The sequence below is a fragment of the Quercus lobata genome, chromosome 3 (genome assembly GCF_001633185.2).
Source record: "Quercus lobata isolate SW786 chromosome 3, ValleyOak3.0 Primary Assembly, whole genome shotgun sequence".
Lineage (NCBI taxonomy): Eukaryota > Viridiplantae > Streptophyta > Magnoliopsida > Fagales > Fagaceae > Quercus > Quercus lobata.
In genome coordinates, this window is record NC_044906.1 from 8,636,974 (window position 1) to 8,664,394 (window position 27,421).

The 27,421-nt window shown below is 36.0% G+C and overlaps 1 protein-coding gene and 2 long non-coding RNA genes across 4 annotated transcripts; 1 reads left to right on the forward strand and 2 right to left on the reverse strand.

Annotated features, from left to right (window-relative positions):
• Positions 1 to 749: 749 nt before the first annotated feature.
• LOC115979470 lies at positions 750 to 2,094 on the reverse strand. The gene is made up of 2 exons (XR_004089062.1): positions 1,900 to 2,094; positions 750 to 1,866 (listed from the first exon to the last, which is right to left on the reverse strand). It is a non-coding gene; the product is annotated as an uncharacterized LOC115979470 (long non-coding RNA).
• Positions 2,095 to 2,466: 372 nt separating this feature from the next.
• On the reverse strand, positions 2,467 to 4,372 carry LOC115979469. The gene is made up of 2 exons (XR_004089061.1): positions 4,202 to 4,372; positions 2,467 to 2,772 (listed from the first exon to the last, which is right to left on the reverse strand). It is a non-coding gene; the product is annotated as an uncharacterized LOC115979469 (long non-coding RNA).
• Positions 4,373 to 4,624: 252 nt separating this feature from the next.
• On the forward strand, positions 4,625 to 13,928 carry LOC115979468. 2 transcript variants are annotated; one of them, XR_004089060.1, is made up of 20 exons: positions 4,625 to 4,855; positions 5,464 to 5,602; positions 6,367 to 6,441; positions 6,550 to 6,665; positions 7,050 to 7,164; positions 7,820 to 7,948; positions 8,151 to 8,198; positions 8,917 to 9,119; positions 9,255 to 9,451; positions 9,672 to 9,955; positions 10,039 to 10,185; positions 10,628 to 11,032; positions 11,137 to 11,286; positions 11,489 to 11,567; positions 11,654 to 11,778; positions 11,905 to 12,096; positions 12,181 to 12,321; positions 12,414 to 12,682; positions 13,118 to 13,324; positions 13,576 to 13,928. XR_004089060.1 is itself a non-coding variant. In XM_031101522.1 (20 exons), the coding sequence occupies exons 2-20, from the start codon at positions 5,468 to 5,470 to the stop codon at positions 13,690 to 13,692; spliced, it is 3,003 nt and encodes a 1,000-aa protein (XP_030957382.1). In that variant the 5' UTR covers positions 4,632 to 4,855; positions 5,464 to 5,467; the 3' UTR covers positions 13,693 to 13,928. The 2 variants fall into 2 exon arrangements, 1 of the variants encoding a protein (XP_030957382.1); XM_031101522.1 differs by having other exon boundaries at positions 4,632 to 4,855; positions 12,545 to 12,682.
• The last annotated feature ends 13,493 nt before the right edge of the window (positions 13,929 to 27,421 follow it).

The window sequence follows — 27,421 nt, forward strand, 5'->3', positions numbered from 1 at the left end:
AGGCAAAAAGCCATTCACAATTTAAAATCAAACTTTATTTTTTTATAACAATTTAAAAATCAAACAAAACACTACGGTTTTATTTTATTTTATTGTGGATTGGTGCTCACTATGATTGCAAAGTTGAGTTCACACCAGCGACTCATGCAATCCCTCCAAAAGAGTTCAAAAATTCTAAGCCAAGTTTTATATCCTTTTTCCACAACACAAAAAACTTGGAGAGGTGGTTTTACTTTTTCAGTTTTCCAAGTTCTGACACACAAACCCCTTTAACTCAACAGCTGTTGTTGTTGCGGATTCACATCCAGTGCAATAGCTAGGGTATTGCACGGGGTGCAATAGCTTTAATATCAGCCATGGATTAAATCCAATGATCAGAAAATTGACACGTTATATCTCCACGCTGGCAATCCGCGTGCTTCAATTTCTCTCCTCTCTTTTGTTTTTTACCTCTTTTCACTTCACCAATTCAGCCTTCCCAAATATGAGTTTCAGAGAAAAAAACTCTCTTGGAGACTAAATCCAAGGCCGAATCTCAGTGGGCCTCAGCTCATCCCACACCACCACCACCACCACCGGCGATGCTTCCCGGTCTAGTCTTCTCCTCTTTCAAGGTTTTCTCGTAGCTCTCTCTCTTCTCATTGCACCCACACCACTGCCGTTGGCGTGCTTATTACCGGTGTCACCACCACTGGTGGCTACCGGGTTTCCCTCTCTCCCTCTCAAATTTATTTTCTCTTTTATTTTTGTTTTTGTTCCAGTTTTAATTATTTTGATGACTAGAGCTGTATGATTTTGTTTGGGTTTGAAAAATGGGGGTTTTGGTATGAATCTGTTTTATTGTGTAAATATATGTCATTTTGTGTGTGGGTTATTGAGTAAGTGAAATTTGTGTTCTTGAGAGTGCTTAAATTAGTGTAAACACATGGACTAGTTGAGTGCAGATCTTAAAATTTGGGTATGTAAAGGGTAAGTTCTACCCTTTTTTTTTCTTTCTTTCCTTTGCTATGATCTTTGTTATTGCCTTGCTTCTTTATTGTTGCTGTTGCTGTGGTCTTTGAGTCCTCTGTTATTGTTGCTGAAGGTGTTTGTTGAAATGCTTCATAGAGGGGTCAAGATAGTTGGGGCTATTGAAACCAAGCTCTTGAAATTCTGTTTTTTTTTTTCCCAATCGGTCTTTTGGCTAATCCGTCGGATTTTAAAAAAGGCGTTGAATTTTACTAAGGTTATTCATTGCAAAATTTTAATCTGAAATATTGTCCATAAATTGCAGTTGTTATTTTTAAGGAATAATCATACATGCAATAGAGAACTTTGACAAATGGGCTTTTTATGTTTGATTCCTTGTTTCATTTTTATGTGCCTTCAAGATCTTCATGACTTTCTCTTGTCTCCGGCTTAATTTTCTTTTCTTCTTTACTAAAATCGTATAAATATATATGCTGTATTGTATATGAATTGTGGTTTAAGCTTTAGTATCTATTATGTTTTTCTGGTGTGCATGCCCTTTGAAGGATGTTGTGCTTATTGGTTTCATTTACTTTCACGCTTCTATGTAGCACTACCATTGTCCTTTTATTTTGAGGTAAAGATAGATGTATTATTGACATAGTTTGTATACAAAGAAGTATAGACCCTGTGGGTCAGTCAGGGGAAACAAAATAGTAAATATAGCTGGAGCTAACTACAACAAAACTAAAACCAGTGCCAACTAAACCCAGTGCCGAGAGGGAAATCAATGCAGAATAAGAAAGCAGCAGCCCACATGCTGCAAGCAGCAGCTATCCAGTGTAGAAAAACCAGTGCAGAGGAATGTACAACAAGAAGAAAGACACCCCAAGAGTGGAACTAAATGAGTGCATATGACTTTTTATTTACAATTGAGTAGGGTCATGACACATTTTTATTTACAATTGAGTAGGCGCATAAGATTGTTGAAGCATTTGATCTTGAAGCATGCAAGACCTTTTATTTTTATTTTTTTGGTTATTACATGAGAATTAGGTAATATGATGGTAGAAAAAAAATTCTCTATTGTATCATGTTATTATGGCCTTGTAATTAAAGAATATAATTTAATACAATTTAGTTCATTTTTTGGATCGAAGTTTTCTTCTTTTTTGGTGGTTTACTTTTATCTTGGATCCATTGATTTTAAAATATGCCAAACGTTCTTGAAGACTCTTGTTATGTAATTCTTGTTTTCAAGAGAATATATTGAGCATGAAGTTGTAATTTGACAGAAAAGAGCACTAATAGTATTTCCAACAAATTCCATCATATAGATTGGCTTTTTGGTGAAGAGCCAGAATGAAGCTGTGAATAGTTTATATAATTTGTGTTTTTAAGTCATCCTCCAATTTTTAGTACTTGTTCCAAGCATATTCAAACACAAAGAACTGTTGGTCTGCAAGAATGACTAATTAGACTAGATAAAAAATTGGAATGCATTAAGACCTAAAAAGCTAATAATCGAACTCCATCACAACATGCTATTTGCAAAACAAATTTGTTTACATTTCATCTATTCATCAACACAAAAAATCAGTTACTACATGAAAATACAACTTGCACAGCAATTCAATTATACAATGGCAACAATGGAAGGCAAGAGATGAATCTCCTGAATGATGCCATGGCCGAGACAACTCCATTCGAAACTTCAATTTGTTTTGATTTTTCCATTACACAAGATGAATCTCTCCTGAATGATTTAACCAATTTTGAAGAATAGCTTGGCGCATTTCTCAATATGACGAATCCCCCTCAAGACTGCACAACACACAAATAAAATATCTTAACATCACTTCAAAGTTTCTAACAAATATTTTCACAAACACCTTCAGTGCATTTCACAACTCAAACCACAATAGGAACATAGGAAATGAGAAAAAACTGATCCATTGTGACAAATTTCAAACTGAGAAATTATTATCAAGCTAAGAATCATAGCTCTATTTCAGTAAAAGGAGTAAGAATTGTATGATCTTAGGCAAATAAATCAAGAAAAGAGAAAAAAAGGGGGGGGGGGGATTCAGGTGATTAATAATGAAAATGAATGGCGATTGCAGGATGACAATAGACAAAGTACCATGGCTTCCCAAAACACAATTTATTCCCCCTTATAATAGAACTTTTCTGATCCAGAATGGCATCTAATCTTTATGGAAATTCTTTAAAGGTTTCAGAATGAAAACACAGCAGTCATTTTTGGACCACAGGTCCACAACACACAAAAACAAACAAAAGGTAATATGATCAAGCTAAGAACAAAATTTTCACCACAAAGATGTTTTAGAGCCTGCAGTTTCATTGTCTCTTCTAGCGCAATTGATTCTAGTTCTGATAAGTTCTTCTGCACTCATCAATTACCTTAAAAGCTGTCATATTTTATATATATATATATATATATATATTTATACGATTTTAGTAAAGAAGAAAAGAACATTAAGCCTAAGACAAGAGAAAGTCAAGAAGATCTTGAAGGCGCATAAAAATGAAACAAGGAATCAAACATAAAAAGCCCATTTGTCAGAGTTCTCTATTGCATGTATGATTATTCCTTAAAAATAACAACTGCAATTTATGGACAATATTTCAGATTAAAATTTTGGAACGAATAACCTTAGTAAAATTCAACGCCTTTTTTAAAATCCAACGGATTAGCCCAAAGACCGATTGGAAAAAAAAAAAAAAAAGAATTTCAAGATCTTGGTTTCAATAGCCCCAACTATCTTGACCCCTCTATGAAGCATTTCAACAAACACACCTTCAGCAACAATAAAGAAGCAAGGCAATAACAAAGATCATAGCAAAGGAAAGGAAAAAAAAAAGGGTAGAACTTACCCTTTACATACCCAGATTTTAAGATCTGCACTCAACTAGTCCATGTGTTTACACTAATTTAAGCACTCTCAAGAACACAAATTTCACTTACTCAATAACCCACACACAAAATGACATATATTTACACAATAAAACAGATTCATACCAAAACCCCCATTTTTCAAACCCAAACAAAATCATACAGCTCTAGTCATCAAAATAATTAAAACTGGAACAAAAACAAAAATAAAAGAGAAAATAAATTTGAGAGGGAGAGAGGGAAACCCGGTAGCCACCAGTGGTGGTGACACCGGTAATAAGCACGCCAACGGCAGTGGTGTGGGTGCAATGAGAAGAGAGAGAGCTACGAGAAAACCTTGAAAGAGGAGAAGACTAGACCGGGAAGCATCGCCGGTGGTGGTGGTGGTGTGGGATGAGCTGAGGCCCACTGAGATTCGGCCTTGGATTTAGTCTCCAAGAGAGTTTTTTTCTCTGAAACTCATATTTGGGAAAGCTGAATTGCTGAAGTGAAAAGAGGTAAAAAACAAAAGAGAGGAGAGAAATTGAAGCACACGGATTGCCAGCGTGGAGATATAACGTGTCAATTTTCTGATCATTAGATTTAATCCATGGCTGATATTAAAGCTATTGCACCCCGTGCAATACCCTAGCTATTGCACTGGATGTGAATCCTGTTGTTGCTGTTGTTGCCCATCCTTAATTTTACTCACTTTTTCAGCTAATAAATACGCACAGTAAAAGAGTTACTGACACAAAGCACGTGATCAGTGATCTATCATTCTAGCTCTCTCTCTCTCTCTCTTCCCATGTTGTTTGATTTGTCTTAATCCACGCGCCATTTGCTCTCTCTCTTTCACTTTCGTTTGTTCATTATACAGTTATACTACACCATTTTGTTTCACACTCTCTCTTTGAACAAAAACCCAGTTGGCTTTTCAAAAAAAAAAAAAAAAAACCCAGTTGGAGTTTTTATAGTTTCAAACCGCCAGATCTGTCTCTACAGTGCTAGGTACGTGTAGTTCATGTTTTCTCTATGCTTTTCACTCCAATGGGTGTTCTGGGTTTTGCTAAAGATAGGATTTTTTTTATCAGTTTTTATTTGGGCTTTTCTAGTTGGGTTTTTAATCTAGGAAAGTTATGAATTTTCTCTGTTAAGTGCTTCACATTTGGTTCCGGGTGCTTCTGAAAACGCTTTTAGCTGGTGTAACTTTGGAATATGTATGATTCATGTTTGTTCTCATGTTCTTGTGTAGCTTCAGATGTTTTGGTTAATTCATTTATTTTGTGTTGGTGATTTTACCTCTCTTTTCTTCATTCTTGTTTTGGCCTTTTTTGGGGGTTTATAATTTATATCTCTGGAAATGTGTAGCTCAATGTTTGTCCTTTACAGCCCCAATGGCTGCCAACTTCATTTGTTTTTTGCATTTCTTGTTGGGTTGTTTCCTTTTTCTCTTTTTTGTTAATAAAAAAGAAAACTTTCAGTTTCTGGGAATGTGCTAATTTATCTTTGTTTTGTGTTCCACTAAGCTTTTCTGCTGGACTAGTGGGTTAATATTTGCTTGGGGTTTTTGACTATTTTTTTCCTTATGCTTTTGTTTGTCTTAAAAAAATTTGCAGGAAAATGGGGTTAATCTCCAGAAAGATTTTCCCAGCATGTGAGAGCATGTGTGTTTGTTGTCCTGCTTTGAGATCAAGCTCTCGACAACCCGTTAAGCGTTACAAAAAACTGCTTGCAGAGATCTTTCCTAAGTCTCTTGTGAGTTTCTTTTTCTGATCTGTTGCCTAAATGTGTTAATTTTTTAGTATTCTTATGGTTTAATTTCTGATACTGTAATATAAGCCTCTAAGGTGCTATGTGTATGTTGTGGTTGAACTAACAGACATCCAAGGTAGCTAAGCCTTGATTGAGATTAAATCTAACTAGTGGTTGTCAATGTGACTATTAGATTATGTAGTACAAGTGTCGCTGTGGCTTATGCTCTTATTTAACAAAAGTTAGTTGTAGTGCCATTATATTCCCATGACTAGGACAATATGCTTCCTTCTTTGAAGCAAAGAATATGCATGTCTTTTTCGCATATCACCCTTGGAATGGCTTTTTAAAAAAGAAAAGCTGGCCTTGTCCTTCGCTGCCATTTGTTTGTTTTGGAATGCTAGCCCTCTGAATGGATCATTGGATCTCAGAATAGGATTTGAAACTGGTTAATATGCTTAAGAATGATGCTAGTCTTTGAAGCAAATATGTGCGTTGTCTCATCCTTGTGTGACATAAATGTGTCTATATTTTATCTTTCATTATCCTTCTTTCCACAAGTTTTTCTTTTTTGTTTGGTCAAAGAAAGCTTGAGTCTTTGGTCCTACTCTATCTTAGTTATATAGGAAATTAAATTGAGTTTAAGTATTATGTTTTTGGTACTTAGCTACTTAAAGTGTTTCTTAATAGATATTTTGCCTGGACATTTAGTCTATTTACTATTTCCACCTATCAGTAACTAAAAAAATGATCAAAATATATGGCAGGATGGCCCTCCAAATGAAAGAAAAATTGTTAAGTTATGTGAATATGCTGCAAAAAACCCGGTTCGGATCCCTAAGGTATGGTCCCTAAATTTGTTGTTCTACTTGTGTGTCTCCCAGTAAAAGTTACTTTCATTGAAATTAGTGAGCCCAGTGCTGAATATTTTTGGTACTTTTTTTAAACAGATAGCGAAGTATCTTGAAGAAAGGTGCTACAAAGAACTGCGAGTTGAACACATCAAGTTCATCAATATTGTTACGGAGGCCTACAATAAGTTGCTTTGTATTTGTAAGAAACAGATGTAAGCACCTTTTTTTTTTTTTTTCCCTCATATTATTGCTGAACTTATATAGATTATTTAGCACCTAAGTTGATTTATTATAGTTTTACAAATAAACAGCTCATTTGTAGCCAATATATGTGTATGATTAGCAAATAAACTCTTTATATTTTGCATTCCACAGACCGTTGTTTTCTAAAACTTTGTATATTCTATTTCACTTACTGATATTTGATGTATCCAGTATATGATATTTCACTGAGAGGTCTACTGCATGTTGCTTTTCCATGGAGTGCTTTGAGTTGTTTTAGGGAGTCTATCGAATTAATATTTTAAACATTTAAGTATGATAAATTGTTTTGCATGAATATTCCTTATTATATATTTTTATAAACTTCAATGCAGGGCATATTTTGCTGTTAGTCTGCTGAATGTGGTTACTGAACTTTTGGATAACTCTAAGCAAGATGCTATGCGTATACTTGGATGCCAAACCTTAACAAGGTTCATCTACAGTCAGGTGAGTTTGGAAATAACTTTAACCTTTATTTTTTTTGTAAGTACCATCAAAATATGGCAAACAGGGAACTAAATTTTTGTATACACTTTGATGGACATTAAGAAACATGGAGCTCATCCAGCTTCCTGGACATACAGACACTCCCTATGCTATGACCGAAAACAGAATTAAACAAAGAAAAAAAATCTTTAACATGATATGGCTAAGGATTCACATCTTAATATGCACATGTAGCTCATGGTCCATTACGTTTATTTCTTGAGCTTTATGTTAAAGATTATTTGGACTAACAGAGATGAAAATTCAAAGATGGGTGAGAGTATAGATTAGCATTGTCATCTCAAGTTTTCTATGAAAATACATCTGGAATATATAAATATATAATGTTATTATGTAGATTTTAACAGAGGTATGGGCATACACACCTCATTTGAAAACAACAGCAGTATCTCTTTAGGTAATAGGACAATGGTCAATGTGCCCAGCAAAAACTATAGAATAAGAAAAGATTTTGATGTAAAAGGATTTTGATAGATGTACGAGTTTTGTCCATAGATTGGATGCATATTCTTATGTTAGTATTTATTTATTTGTTTTTGTAGTATTTTTGTTATATTCTTTCATATTTTTGGCTGTTGACCTGATGTTTGAACAGGCAGATGGCACTTACGCACATAACATTGAAAAGTTGGTTCGAAAAGTATGCGCTCTGGCTCGTGAGAAAGGGGAAGAACATCAAAGCCCCTGCTTAAGGGCATCAAGCTTGCAGTGCCTATCAGCCATGGTAGTTTTATGATTTGATGTTTTTCTTTGTTGTTTCTTATTAAATGGATTCAGAAAGACAATCTTTTAGAAAGTCAAAATGCCAACAGTTTTTAGTATTTGTTTCCCATTATGTCTCATTTAGTAACTTTTAAATATGTAATTGCTAATCACACCAATGTTTTAGCTGGAAGATTGGTTATTTGATATGTCTTCCTTGGCAGGTGTGGTTTATGGCACAGTTCTCACATATTTTTGCGGATTTTGATGAGGTTGGTTTTTCTTTGAGTTACTTTTTTTGAAGCTATTTAATGATTCTATGGAATCTGTTAGATTCTACAAATGTTGGCGGACATTTATGCATAATATTAACATTCAAGCACGGATTTTTTTTTTTTCAATGGTGTTTTAACAGAAGGGGTTGCTGTTTAATTGATTGATGTCATGACAGTAACCAAAGAAATTTTAATCTGGTGATGTCTTGAAAATTTTTAAGTCCTTGTATTTTTAAACAATAATTATATGAAAAAAAGGAAAACTAAGTGGCATTTAAAACTCAAGGGACTCCTTTTAAGTTCCCTATGAGACGAGTACCAGTCAATTTTTGTTTTTATGAATATCTTGATGCCTTTGTGTAAAAATAAACATATTTTGATGAACTTCCAAAGCAGTGGATAGAGAAATTATATGGAATCTCTTAAAGTTATGTTCCATATTATTCCCTTCCTCCTGCCCAAACAATCTGTTAGAACTCTTCTAATTATTGTATTAATTGTATGAACTATGAAGCAATATGTGCATGGTCCACTGTCATTGATATGACTAACTTATAAGAGAATTGGTCTAGTACAAAATTCTGCAACCTTCAGTTTTGCCTATCCCTTGTTATTATGTGGCGCTTCTCTGTTTATTTTACCAGAATGTGGCATTCCTCTTTGGGGTAGTAATTTTGGTGTTGGCTTACAATTTGTTGATATATCCACACTGCAGATTGTACATGTCACTTTAGATAACTATGAGCCTGATACTCATAATGACGGTGATGTTGAGAGAGGGGAGCCACATCATAATTGGGTGGATGAAGTTGTTAGATGTGAGGGCAGAGGTGGTGCAGTTGCAAGTTGTGATACTAGCCCTAGCTGCATGAACTTGAGGCCAAGACCAGAAAAGAAGGATCCTTCTCTTTTGACAAGGTAGTAGTTACTCAAAGCCTAGGATGGAGAAATTTTTAGGCCATATGAGAGTACTGGCAACTTATGTTGATGCAGTAACACAATTTTCTTTGTTTTAATTATTTCCTTTTTAATACTTTCTTGCCTTTGTTATAGAGAGGAGATTGAGATGCCAAAAGTATGGGCACAAATATGCATCCAAAGAATGGCTGAATTAGCCAAGGAGAGTTCAACAATGCGCAGGGTACTTGATCCGATGTTTGGTTATTTTGATTCTGGACGTCACTGGGTGCCTCAGCAGGGGCTGGCTATAATGGTTTTGTCCGATGTGTTGTATTTCATGGACAGTTCAGGTATATTGAGCCCTCTTAGACTTCTTCCTCAATGCGTGTGACTTTGTTATACTACTGTAATTCAATATGTAACCTTGAGTGGATGACTTATTTTTTTTACCTTCTCTCCTCTACTTTCAAAGAGTAGGTTGCCAAATATTTGTTAGTGCAATACATATTTGTATGGTACTTTAATCCCTATGTTGGGACAATATTTTGCTAATGCTTACTCTCATTCCAGGGAATCAGCAGTTGATTTTAGCTTCTTTGATCCGTCATCTAGACCACAAAAATGTTGCACATGATCCACAGCTCAAGTCTTATGTCATTCAAGTGGCTACTGCTTTAGCTAGGCAAATTAGATCAGGAGTTGTGCTGGCAGAAATTGGATTTGTCTGTGACCTATGCAGGCATCTGAGAAAAAGTCTTCAAGCCACAGTTGAATCAGTTGGTGAGCAAGAGTCAAACTCGAATATATTACTGCAGAATTCCATTGAAGGCTGTCTGCTTGAAATTGCAAAAGGGGTAAGTTTGATACTTCTTTGGTGTATGGTTGTTGCTTTCTATTGTGCTTTCAGTTTAAATGAGTGTGTTCTGGTCTATTCTAGATTGGTGATGCACGGCCGCTATTTGACCTGATGGCTATAACCCTGGAGAAGTTGCCATCTGCAGCTGTTGCCAGGGCAACCATTGGATCATTAATGATTCTTGCTCATGTGATCTCAGTGGCATCAGTCTCTTCACGGTCTCAGCAGGTTAGAGGAGTTTGATATAAATTGAATATCCTTTCCCAAGGATTTCTTTGCACTGCTCCCTTGTATCATATTATTTCCTTTAAAAGTACTTTTATATGGTATTGTTGGTTGTTGTCCTATAAAAAAAAAAGGTATTGTTGGTTGTTGTCCTATTAAAAAAAAAAATGGTATTGTTGGTTGTTGTATTCTGTATCTCATACTTTTGAAACAAAAATACATTGATAAGATAGTTATTAATGTAACTTCCACAAAATAACGTCTTTATGGATTCAAAATAACCCCTATACAAATTGTTTGAAGGTTTTAATTCTAACATGTTTTATGTGTTGTGTTAGAAAGCTACGTATTCAGAAAGTGACTGAAGGCTTTTACAATGTTAAATTGAAGTACATTTTTGCATACAGGCTCACCTTGTTAAATTATTTCAAATATTTTCATGTAGGTCTTTCCAGAAACCCTTCTTATCCAATTGTTGAAAGTGATGTTACACCCAGATGTTGAGGCACGAGTTGGAGCACATCATATATTTTCCGCTCTTTTAATTCCCAGCTCTAATCATCCCCGACATGAAGTTGCTTCTCTGAGAAGTGGTTTTTTATACCAACCAAGAAGATGGCACTCAAATACTGCATCTGCATCAATTACAGCTCTACTTGAAAAGCTCCGGAGAGAAAAAGATGGCATCAAAGCAGAAGAGCGTGGGAATAGTGTTCAAGATGATTTTAAAGAAAGGGACATTGCAGAAGAAGACTGGAAGCAAGGCCGTGTCCGCAAAAATTCTCCTAACTTTTACAAAATTAGCTCTATTATTGACAGGACAGCTGGGGCAACCAGCCTGTCTGAGGCTGTAAGTAGAATGTTCATTTCCATAAATGGTTTAATTTGTGTGCTGTTGTAGTACTTATTTGTTTTGACAAGATTTATATAAACCTTTGTCTACGATTGGCTCAGGAACCACATATTATGAAGTTTAGTGAGGATCAAGTAGCACAGTTGCTATCTGCCTTTTGGATGCAAGCCAATCTTCCAGATAATTTACCTTCAAATTTTGAAGCTATAGCACATTCTTTTGTTTTAACACTTATTTCTTCAGGCTTAAAGGTGAAAGTTCATCAATAAACACAGTGTCTGCTTTCTTATTCTTTCCTCAATTTTTTTTTCTTCCCCTTTTTCATTTCTGTTGCTTCATGTTGTCATGTTTACTTATGACTCATCAGACTGACCATGCTGAGCATAAATTGAATGATGGGCTTGGTTTGCGTACTTTAGTCACTTTTGATATCTAAAACTTACAATGCTGCAGAACCCAAACGACAGCCTTGTGGTCCGATTCTTTCAGCTTCCCCTGTCTCTCAGGAATATATCCTTGGATCCTAACAATGGTATGTCTAAGCAGTAGAAATTCAAAACAGCCTTTAAATTTTGGAGAATTTACAAATGTTTAACTGATGTGTTTCTCTCTATGCAGGGGTGTTGTCTCCAGCATGCCAAAGATCTATTTTTGTATTATCAACAGGCATGTTGATGTTTGCTGCAAAGATATATCACATTCCTGATCTGAATGATTTGCTCAAGTCATTAGTTCCATGTGATGTGAGTTCTGATTGCAGTATGTGTGTGTGGGTGGGAATGTTAGGGTAGTCTCTGATGCTCACAGTAGAATCAAAACTTCTGATTTTGATAGTTTTCTTAACAAAAAAATGTCTTCTACAAGTTCAGGTTGATCCGTATCTGGGTCTTAGCGATGACCTTCAAGTATATGTAAGGCCTCAGATGGATATCAGAGGATATGGATCTGTTACTGATAATCAACTCGCTACATCATTGCTCCTGGAGTTGAGGAACAAGACATATGAATCTGAAAATATCATAATGGACATTTTAGTTCAGAATCTGTCTAGCATTACTGAGGTATGGCATATTATCAATGGACTAGGCTTTTGCTGACTTAGTAATCTCTCTCTGTCTCTGATTTGTCTGTTTCTGCTTGTTAAGGTGGCTGCAGATGACCTGACTAAGCAACTGTCAGAATCATTCACACCTGATGATGCATTCATGTTTGGTCCACGATCAATACTTGAATTCGACCACAGTCAAACAGTTTCCCATTCCAAGGAATCATTGTCCTTTGATGGGGTATGCTCTTTATCATCACCGTTTCCAGTTAATAACCTTGTATGGAGTTCATTACATTCTGACAAACTGTCTTTTTCTTAATTGGGAAAAAGATGACAATTGTTAACAACGATTTAGTCATTTAGCTGTTCAACAGCCCAACCTGCCTCAGACCTGCCTCAGCTCATCAAACAATATGTTTGTGCTACATAACTATTGGCCTTGCTTGTTGCTTATGATGCAGGATTATCCAACAAATTCATTAGTTGAGGATGATGCAATAAGTGAAGCATCTGTTGCAGACATCTCTCGCTTCATCCCCAGAATGCCGCCTTCTCCATGTGTGCCCCATGTTATCAGCATTGGACAGCTTCTGGAATCGGTAACCTCTATTATGACAAGCATATATATATATATATATGCCAATGATGAAACAAGATTACTAAATTAACTTAATTTCTATAAGATTTTTTATCCAAGAGAAAAATAGTCTGATAAAAAAGGAGCAAACTTATAAGAAAGGCTAAAGTTATTTATGCATCTTTATTACTTTATTAACCTAGAGCAATGTAGTGAAATTTTTTGGAAATGTTCTTGTCTGTTGCAGTGCACCTACCTAGTTAAATGTGCTTTTGTAGATTAGGCAAGAATATAAACTAAGTTGTATGTGTCATTCCAATATATCAGCATTCATTCAAGAGTTAGAATGATTGTTCTTGTTGGTTAGAAACAGTGTGTGCGCTTCTTTCTTATCCATCATGGCATCTATATCTCTCTATGCAAATAATTTGTAAGCGCTAAAGTGTGTTGTTTTCAGGCACTTGAGGTAGCTGGGCAAGTGGTAGGAACGTCTGTGACTACATCACCCCTACCATACAATACCATGGCTAGCCAGTGTGAAGCGCTTGGCACAGGCACAAGGAAGAAACTCTCCAATTGGTTGGCACATGAAAATCACCAAAGTAGACTAGTTGACAAATTATCTCCAGCGTTTCCTGCAGATGGACACTTAGCACTCAAAAGGGTCTGCCTTCTATTCTTTTTATTAATTGCCTTGTTTTTTTCACACATTCCACTAGGCTGTTAAAATGAATTTTCAGTTGAAACAGTACGGCTTCTAGGAATTGAAAGTAAAGGTTATCCTATTCTAGCAGTCATGTTGTTTGGGTTAAGAGAATCTTGTAAATAACTGAGTATTAATAATTTGACCTTTGTTTGCATATTTTGTCAATTATTTATGCGTAATCTTGACTATTATCTATTCTGTTTATGTAGATAACAAGTATCGATCATCGTGCTCAGGGAGCTGTGTTGCCACAGGACCCATGGTTGTCTATGAGGCTGCCTCCTGCCAGCCCCTTTGACAACTTCCTCAAGGCAGCTGGGTGTTAGAAGAGAAGCCACATTCTGTCTATTTAGTGCTAACTATCTTGTAAAGTCTTTTCTAGGAAGTAACTAGGATTAGCTGCTTAACCTTTAATTTGTACTTATTTGTGGGCTTCAATGCCAGCTTACCATGTCTTCTTTGTACTTAAATGTAGTGCTAGGAACAGCATAGCTTGCAGAATTCAGCTCTCTCTCTCTCTCATATTATACCATGGTCCCTAATTTTTTTCAAAGTTTAAAAATGACAGATTAAAAGATCAGCTAGGCAAAAGTACAACCAAGTAAAATTTAAAAAGTTATCAAGTTCTTATTTTTATTTTTTTTATTTGCTAACTAAAAGTTCAGTTAAACTTAAATGGAAAACAAGATGTAGATCTTTTTAAAATCTCACAGTTTCTAAGTATAATTATACTTCTACACAACATAATTAATAAATGAAACAAAGCATTGAAAAAATTCATCCAATCACAATAAAATAATTAATAATCTAGTTTAGACCCTTTTGTTAAATATGCTGCGGAATTATTAATTAGATATGGATTTCCTCAGTTAAGTAATTCACGTAGACAATTATGCCCTACATTACAAGCAGCAATCATATAGTGAGAAATATGAAAACAATAATGAAGGATTTGGTGATATGGTGAGAAACCAATGAAACGCATCTTCAACGAAAAAATCATTCAAGGAGTAACACATCTTAGCAGGTGATCTATGACCTAGTGGATCATGACTTCTTGGTGTAATCACAGCAACTTCAGAACCTTTGAAGTTTTATAAGAATGCTACTATGAAGGACACATTGTTTCAAGAACTACAACTTCTATAACACTCCAAGGCAGGGAACTCACTAGAACATTTTCACACTTGCTGTGCCATAGGTCATAATTGAACCAAATTGCCTTCTTTTCTTGGACCCTTTGTTATATAGTTAGGTTAGATTATGCTTATGCTATCCTTCTAATTATTCAAGTTCAAAACATTTATGACAAACGGTGGAGGAGATGGTGAAGGCTCAAGCTTAAAACAAAAAAACCAACAAATGAATACTATTACTTTTCCACTTCAGGCTACGGTTATGTAATTTTAGAGATGGTGACTTTTACTTTAGGCTCTTAAAATGAGTTCACTTCTGTAGTCCATTGTTGCATATGGACCAAAAAAGGGGGAACGATATAAGAAAAATTTATTATTCAGCTTTGCAGTTTGAATTAGTTTCAAAATTCAGAACTTTATTTTATGGCATTCAAAAAAAAAAAAAAAAAAAACACCTTGGTGTTATGAGCATTTTTCTTTTACCTATCTAGTCCAAATTTCAAAATCTCATAGGCCTAACTCAGTTGGGTTGAGCAAACCTTAGGCAGCCTGGTCCAACTTGGTGCTCTTTTAGTCAATCCATTAAATAAATTGCTTTTTTTCTTTTGGAAAACTGGATCTTAGCCTCTTTCTTTCCCCTCTTGTTCACATGAGTATGTTGGCCTAGGTATGCCCAAATTTCAATCTGCAGAATTTGACATTTTACTTGAATTAGTTACAGATCAGCGCGAAGTATAGTAGATGAGACTTATAAGTGTTAGTCTCAAACCATTCTTAAAATGATGTGATTTTTTTCTAACAAAGTATAGCCGATACAATATATTATATTTTCTAAATTAAGTTGCCTATATTTATTAATTAAAAGTGTTTTAAAAGTTGTAAGTTTTTCTTTTTAAAGGAAGCATAATGCATTTTATATCCAATTATTATTTAAGACGAGATATTTTGTAGATATTGTAATGTACAAACCTTTAATCCCAAAGCATCACCCTTACAAATGGTTCATCTTCTATAAGTTTTGAATGGCCTTAAGAGAAAGCAGATATAAGTAAATCTTTCACTTATATTAGGAAAAAAAAAAGACTTTAATTACATAAGAAATCTTTTTTTATTAAAAACCTACTAACATTACGCTTAGAAAGTAGCATAATTTTCAATAAAACAACTCCTCTTTCTACACGAACTTCTTGTCCAAAAGCACCACCCAAGTGAACCGAATGGACTGAAATAGATCAAAATGGACTGAAGTGGACAAAATTGACAAAAATGTACCAAAGTGGACTAAAGTGGATCAAATTGACTGAAATTCTAGCAACAATAAATGTAATCCTTTAATTTTTAGATATTATATAGATGGGCTACAAGACTGTTAGCATTTTATGCAACGTTGAATGCAGCATTTTTTTGCTAATGCTAGGCTGTTAAAGACAGCACCATAATAATGTTTGCTCATGTTGGAATTTGAGAAAGACATGGTTTTTATTTTATTTTAGGGAACATCTATTTGTGTAGTGAAGTTATGAAGGTTTAGATTCCTTAGCCTTCTATTGTACACACGTAAAAGCTTGACGTTTTTACTAGAACATGAGGTAAGTTTTCAAACTAAAAAGATCCTTTGTTTCCCCAGAATTTCACCTGCCTAGCTATATGATCATATTATAAACAATAATTCTAACAACATATAAAATACAACAACTTTGGTCATAATTTTTCGCGTGATAGATTGCAAATAAAAAAAAATAATAATGAATTTATGTGAAAATAACTTACAGTTAATTATAGTCTAAGTTAATTATAGTCTACATAAGATAGTTCTGCCAAAAATTATAGAATTTTATTTGGAATTGGGAATTACTTTATAATAAAATAGGTTAAAATGGTACGTTGAATTATAAGCCTTGAAACCCTGAAAATTGGTCCTCTACTAACTGAACACAAACAGATTATAATATGGATGTACCGGAACGTAACATAGGTGGGACTTGTCGGCCATTTTTTTTGGTCTCTTGAGCCAAAATTGTTGAAAAGACTGAACCTCTAATATTCAATATGACTAAATATGGTAAATAAAAATAAAAATATTTGCTCGTGGGTACTGTTAACTTCATGTTTCATTTTTTTTCCTTATGAAATAAATTCCTGTGTACGGTGTACCTCATTCATACTTTACTTTGAATGAGACATTTGATTGACTACCATGGCCATTGCCAGAGATCTGAATAATTTTAGAACCACAAATTATTTTATAAATATTTTTGTTATAAATTTGACGTGGTAAGTTATGAATGATTTTCTATTTTTTATACATTAATTTACTATTTTTTCTTTATTACTTCCACTTTATTACCTAGAATTTTAATAAAAAAGTTATAAAATAATGGGTCAAGACTCAAGAGGTCAGGTATTTGAACCTGACACTGTTGTGACATAGTATAGTAGCCCTATATAGGAAGATTCTTTAGCCATGCAATTATCAAGGCATTTTGACCAACCCATTGAAAATGGCTTGACATGGCCACAGGCATGTGTATTGGTCCCAGCTTGCCATTTAACTTCTGCACTTCTCATTGCAATAACCACAAAAAAAGAAAAGAAAAGAAAAGCCTTCAAATATATAGAAGAAGACCTAACAGGTTAACACAAGCAATTAGGTAAGAAATATATACACATGCAGTGTGTATACACAAAACACGTACAATTATATAGAGGACCTGTTAAGTCATAGATAGAAGCTCCTGGTTTTTCCTCTAGTTCTAACTATGTGCACGTTTGTGTGTCAGCATATATGGTCATGGGGGCTCTTGTAAATCAAACTCTTGTACAGTGTGGTCAATAAAGTCTCTTTATGATCCATGAATTGCGGTCGATATGGGGTCTTTATCAACGAATTGTCTCATTCAGTAAACTCTCCTTACCATCCTCTCCATGTCTGTACTCTCTACAACATTGATTCAATGCTCTGTGGCCACTAACATCTATATGGAACTTGTAGTGGGAAGTCCCCTTTACCTTTTTTTTTTTTTCACCTTCTTTGGTCTTTAATACCAGTCAAGGTGCAATGCAATACCAACCACAGGCTATGTCCAGAGAGGTTTCAGTTCAAATATGTTTATGGGTCAAGATGTTAGGTCATGAATCATGATGACAAAACCCCCCTTGTTTCCAAAAAGAAGAGAGATTTTCAAATGAAAAAAAAGAAGGGATGCAAGAATTTTAGTTAAAAGAGGTTGGGAGTCTTTAAAATCTCCTAAATGGGTTTCATTGATATTTGCCAAGATGAAGGACAAACAAAATACACAATTAGTGCATAGGCAATAATGAAGTGCTATAGGGCCTATAGGCTATTTTATTAATTAGTGGTAAGAACACTTAATCATTGTTTTAAAAGATTTGAGGTTGTATTTAGGGAGGCGAATAGATGTGCCGATAACCTTGCTAGAGCAGACTGTTCTTTTTCTGGAATTTTTGTTGTACTTAATGCACCGCCTAATGATGACCTTTGTAATATTTTAAATGCGGATGCTGATGGTTTGTATACTCTAATGGTTTGTACACACCTAAGGCTTTCAGCCAGAACATCGCCATTTATGGCTAGTTAATATTATTGCAGCTCCCTCTTAACCAAAAAAAAAAAAAAAAAAAAAGATTTGAGGTTCAAACTCTGCTTATACAAAAAATTAATTGATATATTGATTTGATGATAAAGAATAATTATCATTGAATGGACATACTAGTTTAGTATATATTCAAAATAAATTATTGTTAAACATATTGGTACTAAGAAAAATGATAAAGATAATATTAATTTTACTATAAAAGATTTATAAATTGATACAATAATAAATATGAGTGATATTATTGCACTATAATAAATAATTTTTTATAGTATATTTAAAAATTGAGGCAATTAAAATTTATAAGGGTTTTAAAGTAAACTTTGTAATATCAAAAACTTAATTCCGTAGGTTTATCAAACTCAACTTATTTGGATAGCGCATCCCCACACAAACATTATACATTTTCTTGTTTTTTCAACTAATTTCATCGGAGTATGAGTGTATGACCCTACCATATCTTAACCTGCTAGGCTATCTATTAGTCTTACCCTACACGTCCCCTATCTGCTATCTACCACTATTTTTAGTCCTCTCTCTTCCGTTGCCTTCTTTCATATTTGCAGGCTCCTAATTTTGTATTGGTTAGTAATTTGAACTAAGTAATTCTTAAGTATTCTCGAAGCACGGAGAATGATACTTATATGATGAGATCCATCATGAATGTAAGAGGAGGGACATCATTTCTCCATGTTTCAAGAGTATTTAAGAATTTTCCATTTGAACCCCTAGTTCCCAATGATGAAGAAATAAGGTGGGATAAAATCTCTCTTGAGAACCAAAGTGGATGCAATTCAAAAAATTGTTTAAAACCATACTGAACTAAAAATCGAAATAATGGCCTTTGATAACTTATTTTCCCATATCATTCGAGCTATAAATAATTTTTTAGTGAAACTTATTTCATTAGAAAGTAAATATTTGGAACTTCAAAATGGACACAAATTTATTTAACTCAATTTAATTTAAAACGAGTAAGATATGATTATTTAAAGTTGGAGAATATATAATTATAGGAGGGCTCTGTCAAGCCATAATACTTACTGATACTTACCGTTTTGTTTGATTTGGTAGAAAATGTTCCCTCCTCCATCCTTTTTGTTGTTTGGCATGGTAGGAAACATATGTCAGCAACATACATTTTTTATGATCAACAAAGAACATGTCAAATATAGTGGAATATTTTTTTAGCTTTTTAAGTGTGAAAAACATTTTATATAATAAACTTCTTTCACTTCACTCCATCTTTCTATAAATTGATCGTTGACTAGTTGTTGACCAACCATTAATCACTATTGACTGACAACTGAATTTTTTTTTAAATGAATATTTTTGTTTAATCTAGTCACTTCCTACTTAACTTTTCACATAGGTTCTCAATTTGGGGTATTTTTTCTCATTTAAGGCTCTCAAATGAATGAAAAAAAAAAGAAAAAAGAAAAAAGATTTGTCTTCCCAATTGGGGTTTGTTTTCGTGATTGAAAGTTTTTGTTCATATAGTTACTGACAACTACAAGAAATATAAATGATTTTCTATCTGAACCAAACTACAAAAAATGGTTTTTTTTTTTTTTTTGGAGACATTTCAAGGATATAATCAAATATAAGAAATGAGTCAATTTTCCAAAAAATGAGTCATTTTTCTGAACTTGTGATTTGAAAGCTTAATTGAATGTGATTCCAGTAAATGAATGGGTGATAACTTACCCTTGACTCATTGTACAACTGGACACTTTCCATGGTTTTAAGTGGACAAGGTATTTAGTATCGTGATGATATATCAAATCTCACTCACAAGAGAGTGGTATTGTACCATAAAATAAAAACTGGTTCAAGTGCGTCACACACTTTTGTTAAAACGTATTTTTATGCCCTCCAAGAAATTTCTCTAACATTTTTCCTTTGAATTTACACATGCACTCGGTCAATATGATGATAATAATTTTTGGAATTAGACTCCCAATTTGTTTGGTTTTGATAGCAATTGGGCCATTTGAGATCAACCTTTTTATTGTGTGGCTGATTTAATTTGGGCATGAATGCATTTATATTTTTGGGCTTTTGTTCTGCCCCAAAAATTTCAGCCCCAAACACCTCGTAATAATTATTAGGTATATTTAGCATGGAATAAGCTATTTGGAGGAGTAAGTATGCATGAGAATAGTTGACTGGCAGAATATGCATGCATGTAGCTAATATGCTTATCTTTAGACAAACAAATCAATAACAAACACACATTTTTATAAAAACTATAGTTTGTCATGATGCTATTCTTCATAGGAAAATATGCATGTAATATATAGTACCCTGAATTCAATCATTAAATCACATTTCTGTCTTAATAAAAGAAACATATAATTGTATCCTAAAAGTTGGGGAATTCACCTTATCATTGCTAGCCAGCGTGCTTTTATATCATCAGCACTTTTGCCTAGATTCTTTGATCTCCAACATTATATTTTTTTGAAACTAGTAATTAATCATGACTACCCATTAATAATACTTTATGCATGTTCTTACTTTTAACAACATGTAAATAAAACAATCATCAATTTATACCCTTTGCTATGGCTCCAAATATTTAATTAATCTATTCTAAAAAAATTAATTAATTAAAAACTATAACATAATTAATGCAAAAGATTAACGTCCAAAGGAAATCAAAGTCCACTTAGTTGATATAAAACATAGCCATTTATTTTAGTGGCAACTCTAGAAATTTTGTTCAGGATGGTCATTAAGAAATCTAAATTAAGCAAAATTTTATAAAAATAAAATTTGAATATATTGACGTAAAAAAAAACAATCGCAAATACATAAAGTTTTAAAATTTCATTCTACAAGTTTTTCATATTTGAAATTGTTGTATGATAGCTTCATTATTAATGCTATCAACTACATTTTTTTTTTCAATATACACGGTCAAGTAATCATTAAACTACTGATCTTCCTTTCAATTACCAACATCTTACCTAAATAAGTAACAATATAAACAAAATGCATCATCCTTTTTTATGATCTGTTCCAACCTATATTTCATATTCTTTAAACTAATTAGGATTAAATTAATGCAGTGCTCCACTAATGTCTTTTTTAGGGAAATCATGGCAAAGAGGTTGATAAGAACATCTTTGTAAATATACTCTTTTTATTTTCTCTCGATTATTAGGATGAAAAGATGAGAACTTTTCTCATAGCCTAGGATCTAAAAGAAGATTATTCAAGTGAATACGTATTTGCTTAGAAGATAAATTTTGTAATAAAAGTGATTTCCTTATAAGAATTTTGTCCATAGTGATAACAAAAAAATAAAGGGTAAGTTACAAGTTCATTCAACGTATTCAACTTAGGCATTAAACCGTTACATTAATCATGTTCAATAAGATATTGAGGTATTATTTTAGTGCATACGTGTATGTACAAGATGTATCACATAAATCCAATAAATTCATCTAAAGACTAAAGCAAGTACTAACTGACTAGCTATTGAAAAATATGCATTTTTTTATTTATAAAAAAATAGCAATTTTAAAACATGTCTTTTGTAAACATAATTTAAAATATCACAATTAAACATTTGATTTGGGCTTTTAGGTTAATTTGTTTGTTTGGACAATTTTTGAGAAATACTACGTCTACAATATTTTTACAACAAATCCTAGTTGGCAATTGTTACTAGTTTTAATTTACATATCATTAAAATTGTTTTTTTTTTTTTTTTACCAGTAACAATCTACCACTTAAGATTTGTTATGAAAGTATTGAGGACATGTTGTGAATATAGCACTTCTCGCAATTTTTTGGTTCAATCTTCAATGGACCTGTAAGGACACAATTCTTTCGCGGCCCAATAATGATGTTGGGCTCGCATGTGAAAGATCCCTCACAATATGATTTGTAGAGAGTGGGCTTGAAAAGCTAGCCGTTGGGCACGGGGCGATATTCCGGTCTTGATTTCGGAGGAATTCATATGGAAAGAAGAGTTGGGTTTGAACATTTAGGCCCTACGGTGTCGCGTCCCATGGTGTTGGACTCCTCGGACTTGATCCGAGGAGCTTTAAGGTCCTACTCCAGTTCCCCAACGGTGGGTTTTTCTTTCGATCTGCATGAGTTGTTCCGGTCTCTCTGCCCCTGTCGTCTCTTTTTCTCGAGGTAGGAAGGGAGCCTCCCATAGATTTACTTACTTTCTTCTTTTATACTCGTCTGCGTTAACTGTCCTTCGTCCACGTGTAGGGTCAACCTTTACAAGACTGATATTTGTCCCATCAGTCTCATCCCAGAATTGTTGGGGATGATTGATAAGGCTGAAGAATACGGCTCTGCTAGGTGCAGAGTCTTATCTAGGAAGGGTCATAAGGGTAACTTTCCCAAGATATTTTAGGTCTCTTTTCAAGTTTAGTCCAATTCCAGTTTTACCCCTTTATTCCGGTGGGATTTTGGATTTGCCGAGGACTGAACTGTCCTTGGCTGTATTCCAAAACAGTCTTGTGATCTATGTTATCGAGTTTGGGCTATAGCTCTCCTCGGCTTGGGCCTTCGGACTCTCCACGAGCAAATGGGCCTGGCCCAGAGATTATTGGGCCTCACAATAGCCCCTCAAAACCCGACTGTCCAACCTCCCGGTTGGAAAGGGGGGTTTTGGCAATGCCGAGCCTTTATTACTGCTCCTTTAATTTAGCCCTCCATTAATGTTGACGGTTTCTCCACCTGCCCAGAAGATATATCGGCTTACAAGGCGCTCCCTTTAATTTGCTCGTGACTCGCTCCTGCCGTTTGGCTGTCCAAGATGCGCCTTTAATGACATTTCCTTTACGAGACCTTATTTGCGTCTGGCGGCTCATCTGATGAGGTGGGGAAGTGGAACGGACACATCTTTATTCTTCAGATTCTTTTGGAAACCTGAATGAATTTAATACCTTCCACTTTGCCCTTCCTATAAGAAGGCAAGCAGGAGGCCATTACTTTCGTGCAGACACCCTTCCATCTTTCTGAGATCTGAAACCCACAACCTCCCTTAGCGTTCACTTAACCTAATTGTTATTCCCCACATCAAAATACGTTTATTATAACGAGTGATGAAGGAACCATATCCCTCCTCAAAGCACCGTGTTCTAATAAAGCTCGAAATGACTCGGTTAGGGCAAGGGTGGCGGAGACTTAAGATTCGTCTCACCTTCCTTTCAGCCAAAATCCGAAGCAGGGACTCATCACATCCAACTTTCGGCGTGACTGAGTCGAGAATTCCCATCATCGTAACCAACCGCTCTCTTACGAGCATACCTAATATGGCTCCAGTGTGTTAGGAGTCAGGAACGAGGCAGGGACTAAGTGTCTCTGCTTCTTCCTCTCTTCGTTCACTGGTGGCCCTCTCCGCTTCCCTTTCTTAGTCTTCCCAGCACCAGATCCATTCTGGTGCTTTCTCTTCTCCCTCTTTTGCTCATTTTCTTTCTTTTCATCTCTTCTCTCTTCTTCTCCTCCTTCTTTACTCATGTCCTCCATCTTCCTCATTCATCTCCTCCATCTTCTTCATTGATTTCTTCCTTACTATTTCCTTCTCTTTCATCTTTTTCCAAAGAAGGTTCTTATCGTAATATGAGCAGTATTGAGGCAGAGACTGGAGAGACTTTGAAGATGAGTTTAAAAGACGCCTGACTATTTACTTATCTATACTGCGGATGTTATCGTTGCTTAGGCAGTTCACATTTTGTATAGGCTTGTTTGAGCCCCTCTTTGTATGTTGTAATAATTTCTCATATTAATAAAAATTGTTGTTATTTTACTTCGCATGTTCTGTCTCTATGTTTTTACAAATTTGCAAACGCTGCTCGGCACAATAATATAGCACTTGAATCGATGACAGCTAAGGCTAAAATACTTGCGAATAAAAAGATGTTACCATAACTTTAACAGAATTGCTTGACATGGCAATGCGTACTTGTGAATAACGATACTTGCCCGAAACAATGCCGAGATTAGAACTGGATGCTCCACGCGATGTAGGAAGTAATCATTCGAAGACATAACACCCGCAAAAATGAACAGCCCTTTAGGCTACCGAACAGTGGAGTGCCCCACCATCATCCTAACACTTTTATTGGCCTTAACATTTTACAGTATTCGGGCCGGGGATTTTCCCATCCGAGCAGTCGGTTTCCCCGTAGGCTTGAGTCCGAGGACCAGGCAAGGCCTTGGTTCTGTCCAAAACTTGTAATTTTTCTTTTTTTGTACTTGGTTTCCCCACAGGCTTGAGTCCGAGGACCATGCAAGGCCTTGGTTCTGTCCAAAACTTGTAATGTTTCTTTTTTGTACTTGGTTTCCCCACAGGCTTGAGTCCGAGGACCATGCAAGGCCTTGGTTCTGTCCAAAACTTGTAATGTTTCTTTTTTGTACTTGGTTTCCCCATAGGCTTGAGTCCGAGGACCATGCAAGGCCTTGGTTCTATCCAAAACTTGATTTTTCTTTCTTTTGTACTTGCTTTCCCCATAGGCTTGAGTCCGAGGACCATGCAAGGCCTTGATTCTGTCCAAAACTTGTAATGTTTCTTTTTTGTACTTGGTTTCCCCATAGGCTTGAGTCCGAGGACCATGCAAGGTCTTGGTTCTGTCCAAAACTTGTAATGTTTCTTTTTTGTACTTGGTTTCCCCATAGGCTTGAGTCCGAGGACCATGCAAGGCTTTGGTTCTGTCCAAAACTTGTAATTTTTCTTTTTTGTACTTGGTTTCCCCATAGGCTTGAGTCCGAGGACCATGCAAGGCCTTGGTTCTGTTCAAAACTTGTAAGATTTCTTTTATGTACTTGGTTTTCCCATAGGCTTGAGTCCGAGGACCATGCAAGGCCTTGGTTCTGTCCAAAACTTGTAATGTTTCTTTTTTGTACTTGGTTTCCCCATAGGCTTGAGTCCGAGGACCATGCAAGGCCTCGGTTCTGTCCAAAACTTGTAAGATTTCTTTTATGTACTTGGTTTTCCCATAGGCTTGAGTCCGAGGACCATGCAAGGCCTCGGTTCTGTCCAAAACTTGTAATGTTTCTTTTTTGTACTTGGTTTCCCCATAGGCTTGAGTCCGAGGACCATGCAAGGCCTTGGTTCTGTCCAAAACTTGTAATATTTCTTTTTTGTACTTGGTTTCCCCATAGGCTTGAGTCCGAGAACCATGCAAGGCCTTGGTTCTGTCCCTGGGCCCCTATGCTGAACGGGCCTGGGCCGCGAATTTACTGGGCCCACAAATTAAGAGGTATTCCCGTCGTCTTAGGTCACGCGGTACTTTTTGGCGTCCCAGTGTTCGAGGTGCGTCTTCACGAGGCTCCTTTAACCTCAGGGTTACAGACGGCATTGGAAATCGAGCCGGAGACATTTTGTCTGTAGCGTTCCTTGGGACGGTGCGCGAATTAAATGCCACCACTTTATCTTTTTAAATAAATAGGAGAGACAGTTGCTGTACCTGCGCACAAATCCTTCAGTTTCCTCCCTTAGCATATCATGTTTGAGGCGAGGGTTGGGGAAAAGGAACTCTCTCCGCCACAAAGGCGCCATGTCCTCCTGAGACTCAAAATAGTGAGGTACGGGCAAAGGAGGCATAAATTTAAGGGAATATTCCGTTTCGACAGAGGGGAAAGGGCGTTTCTCCTTCTTTTAGTCAAAATCCGAAACAGGTTCTGTTCATGCCAGAATTTTGGTGCGTCGAAAGATTCTCCGCCATCAGCACCTCTGCCTCGTTGCAGGCAAATTTTTGGTAAAGGCTCCTCAACTTCCGGCTCCCTGCACCTTTCCTTCAGCGGTGCGAGGCTCCAAGCTGGGTTCTTTTGCTGCCTGAGTTATGGGCATGCAAAAGCATTGAGGAAGAACAAGGTCTTGAAGCAGTAGCCAACCTCTCATCCGTGCTTCTTCTTCGGCTTTACCTTCATTCTCTTGTCTTTTTTCTTTTCACTCATGTAGTTAGCTTTAGCATAAGCTTATTTCAGCTTTTCATTGTACACTGTGCTGTTTCTGTGCCTTAATAAAAGATAAGTTTATTCATTTCTAAATACTTTTCTTTTCTGCAGCGACTACTTAGTGCATGAACATTTAAATACACGCTCGTCTTTAAACTTATCGATGTTATCGAGTATCATAATGGTAATTATCAGTAAATTAAACTCTGGAAACTAACCGGAATAACGGCCGAGCACTGAGCGACGCATGCAAAACAAATGACCGAGATCGATGAACTCCGAATAATTCGTCCGAGAGTGTAGCCGAATAATGAGGGACTTCGATTGTGCTTTTGGGTGATATATTGCACTATATTGCATCAATCCTTTTGGCGTTGGGGATCCGTGCAGTTTAGGGATTAACCCAACTGTTAACGAGAAGTTCTCCTCGGATAAAATTTAATGTTCAAATAACAGTTTTTTTATGTACTTGGTTTCCCCATAGACTTGAGTCCGAAGACCATGCAAGGCCTTGGTTCTGTCCAAAACTTGTAAGATTTCTTTTATGTACTTGGTTTCCCCATAGGCTTGAGTCCGAGGACCATGCAAGGCCTTGGTTCTGTCCAAAACTTGTAAGATTTCTTTTATGTACTTGGTTTCCCCATAGGCTTGAGTCCGAGGACCATGCAAGGCCTTGGTTCTGTCCAAAACTTGTAAGATTTCTTTTTATTCGGTTTATTTTTCGACCATAAGCCCCTATACCAGGGCGGGGAAAGTTGGCTTGAGGCCGGAAGCCCCTAGAGATGCCCGCGCCCTTGGCACTGCAAGGCGTAGCCCCCAGCAGAAGTTTTGCCAGAGCAACAACTGTATGTCGCCGGAGACAGAGGAAGCCCCAGGAATTTCTGCTTGCTAGAGAGCTGACTCCACCGCCACCTACGCCAACGCGCAAGCTTCCCACAGACGGCGCCAATTGTAAGGACACGATTCTTTCGCGGCCCAATAATGATGTTGGGCTCGCACGTGAAAGATCCCTCACAATATGATTTGTAGAGAGTGGGCTTGAAAAGCTAGCCGTTGGGCACGGGGCGATATTCCGGTCTTGATTTCGGAGGAATTCATATGGAAAGAAGAGTTGGGTTTGAACATTTAGGCCCTACGGTGTCGCGTCCCATGGTGTTGGACTCCTCGGACTTGATCCGAGGAGCTTTAAGGTCCTACTCCGGTTCCCCAACGGTGGGTTTTTCTTTCGATTTGCATGAGTTGTTCCGGTCTCTCTGCCCCTGTCGTCTCTTTTTCTCGAGGTAGGAAGGGAGCCTCCCATAGATTTACTTACTTTCTTCTTTTATACTCGTCTGCGTTAACTGTCCTTCGTCCACGTGTAGGATCAACCTTTACAA